This window comes from Cherax quadricarinatus, unplaced genomic scaffold (assembly GCF_038502225.1).
Source record: "Cherax quadricarinatus isolate ZL_2023a unplaced genomic scaffold, ASM3850222v1 Contig972, whole genome shotgun sequence".
In the NCBI taxonomy this organism is placed as follows: Eukaryota; Metazoa; Arthropoda; class Malacostraca; order Decapoda; family Parastacidae; genus Cherax; species Cherax quadricarinatus.
Genome location: NW_027195998.1, coordinates 20,315 through 23,299, shown reverse-complemented (window position 1 = coordinate 23,299; position 2,985 = coordinate 20,315). Strand labels below are relative to the sequence as shown.

General features: G+C 42.2%; 1 protein-coding gene across 1 annotated transcript; it reads right to left on the bottom strand.

Moving 5' to 3' along the window:
- Positions 1 to 828: 828 nt before the first annotated feature.
- LOC128706656 (uncharacterized) lies at positions 829 to 1,804 on the bottom strand. Its single transcript, XM_053801607.2, has 2 exons — positions 1,625 to 1,804; positions 829 to 1,360 (listed from the first exon to the last, which is right to left on the bottom strand). The coding sequence occupies exons 1-2, from the start codon at positions 1,628 to 1,630 to the stop codon at positions 1,028 to 1,030; spliced, it is 339 nt and encodes a 112-aa protein (XP_053657582.1). The 5' UTR covers positions 1,631 to 1,804; the 3' UTR covers positions 829 to 1,027.
- Positions 1,805 to 2,985: the final 1,181 nt, after the last annotated feature.

Here is a 2,985-nt window from a genome sequence, read left to right as displayed (position 1 = left end):
GGTCAGGTTCGCTACTACACCGTATGATCAACTACACAGGTTAGTGCTTACTAAAAATATTGAACTAGTACGACATGAAAAGAAGTTGCTTTTTATAGAAATGAGAAGAGCCAAGACGGTATTCTTGAATAAGATTCCCCTTGGTTGGCAGGACTACTTGATTGATTATATTTATAGTGAGCTTGGAAGAGTCAGAGAGAACACCGAACATATGTATACAAGGAAGTTAAATAATCTCATAGCAGAGTGGCTGAACCACACATGCAAATCCGGAGTTTGTAATGAACCTGTCTAGTGAAGAATTAAGTAGTGAACATCAGGCATCACTAGTGTTTGGATTAAGCTTCGCGCCAACAACTAATGATGTTAATTCTGTAAACATACCAAAACCTTTTTGCATGCTAGAAAAATATGATGAACTGACACCCGATACTTTTAATATATGTAAAGGGATGGTATATGGGACTTTACTCCGTCTAGTGGTTCCCAACTGCTCATTAAGATTCACTAAAGCGTACAAGGAGCTCAGTAACGATCAGACCTTGCATCTCTCGAGAGGGGGTAAATCCAATCTTGTTGTTATTTTAGACAGTGTTGAATACTTACCCTTTGTCGGGCAATGTCTGATATAATGGAATTTCACACTTAACTCCTTTAGAGTGGATAGAGTAACTCAATGTAAGATGAATGAGGCCATATAAATTGAATTCTGACGGTTAGTTTCCTAGCAATTCCTAATCTGCGAAAGGCAGTTAAACTCGCCCATGCCCGAAATAGGGAGTATAAACTTGAATGTTGCAAACTTGCAAGTGTTAATAAAACATCCAATAACTATTTTTAAAATTTATTATACAAACATACAATATCAAAAACATCAATGGAACTTGTATCAAAACATTTTGTAAGTATTAGAAAAATATAAAAATGAAAGAAATAGCAACAAGGACACATTGCAAAGGGATAAAACTTTCAAGTCCCATATTCCTGAGATTCATGAGGAAGAGCAATCATTGTATATTACTAATTGCTAGAATGGAAATCTATAAAGCAAAGAGTCATTTTGGAGGTCAACCTGGGACCACTTAGGTTCAACTTGAAGAGCAAGATCATCATAAATATGTTCCTCATCAGGGTACTCCTCGATCGTAATGCCTCTCTTTTTCTTGACTAATTTCTGCTTTTTGGCTGGCCTTTCTTCCTTCTCATCACCTGACACCTCTGCATCCAGTGGCAAGTATTTATCACCACTATCAAGCAATTCAGGGTCATCTACCTCTGGTTCTGAGTCACTGTCATCCAAAATGCAGACATATTTTGACCTAGTGTTGGAGGGCTCCCCATAAAACAATTTCTCATTGATCTGGAAGAACAATAAAAACGTTCTGTATACATCCAGACCACTACCGAATTCATAAATGCAGTAGAATTTTTTTTATAAATATTTATTTTACTGAAAGTGGACTATGTCCCTACTCGGGCAGAGGCAGTCCTGACTGCCCTTCTTTTGTTGCACTTTTTTCAACTGCATGCCACACTCATATTATGCTTCACACAGACTTTATGTATATATCAAAATATGCCTAAACTATTCATGTACACACTAAACACAACAATCAGTACTTACCGACATTGTAGAGGGTAAAATCCAAGAGTATATTAGTGACACTAGATGGAAAAAACCCACTCTGGGCGACGCCAAGCCACAAGTGTTTACATTTTGTTCTCTCAACCAATGGGAAGCCAGCAAACGCCATCACCACTTAGCTGAAGCGACTCAGGGAAGGCTTGTGATTGGTCAGAATTAAAGAACGGGAATCCAGATGTGCAGCACGAGTAGGATGACACGTACTCACCTATTTGTACTCACCTATTTGTGGTTGCAGGGGTCGAGTCACAGCTCCTGGCCCCGCCTCTTCGCTGATTGCTACTAGGTCCTCACTCTCCCTGCCCCATGAGCTCTATCATACCTCGCCTTAAAACTATGTATGGTTCCTGCCTCCACCACATCACTTTCTAGGCTATTCCATGGCCTGACTACTCTATGACTGAAGAAATACTTCCTAACATCCCTTTGATTCATCTGAGTCTTCAACTTCCAATTGTGACCTCTTGTGTCTGTGTCCCATCTCTGGAACATCCCGTCTTTGTCCACCTCGTCTATTCCGCGCAGTATTTTATATGTCGTTATCATGTCTCCCCTGACCCTCCTGGCCTCCAGTGTCGTCAGGCCGATTTCCCTCAACCTTTCTTCATAGGACAATCCCCGTAGCTCTGGGACTAGTCTTGTTGCAAACCTTTGCACTTTCTCTAATTTCTTGACGTGCTTGACTAGGTGTGGATTCCAAACTGGTGCTGCATACTCCAGTATGGGCCTGACGTAGATGGTGTACAGAGTCTTAAACGAATCCTTACTGAGGTATCGGAACGCTATCCGTAGGTTTGCCAGGCGCCCGTATGCTGCAGCAGTTATCTGATTGATGTGCGCCTCAGGAGATATGCTCGGTGTTATACTCACCCCCAGATCTTTTTCCTTTAGTGAGGTTTGCAGTCTTTGGCCATCTAAACTATATTGTGTCTGCGGTCTTCTTTGCCCTTCCCCAATCTTCATGACTTTGCATTTGGCAGGGTTAAATTCTAGGAGCCAGTTGCTGGACCAGGCTTGTAGCCTGTCCAGATCTCTTTGTAGTCCTGCCTGATCCTCGTCCGATTCGATTCTTCTCATTAACTTCACATCGTCTGCAAACAAGGACACTTCTGAGTCTATCCCTTCCGTTATGTCGTTCACGTATACCAAGAACAGCACAGGTCCTAGGACTGACCCCTGTGGAACCCCGCTTGTCACAGGCGCCCACTCTGACACCTCGTCGCGTACCATGACTCGTTGTTTCCTCCCTGTCAGATATTCTCTGATCCATTGCAGTGCCTTTCCTGTTATGTGTGCCTGGTCCTCTAGCTTTTGCAGTAACCTCTTGTGAGGAACTGTGT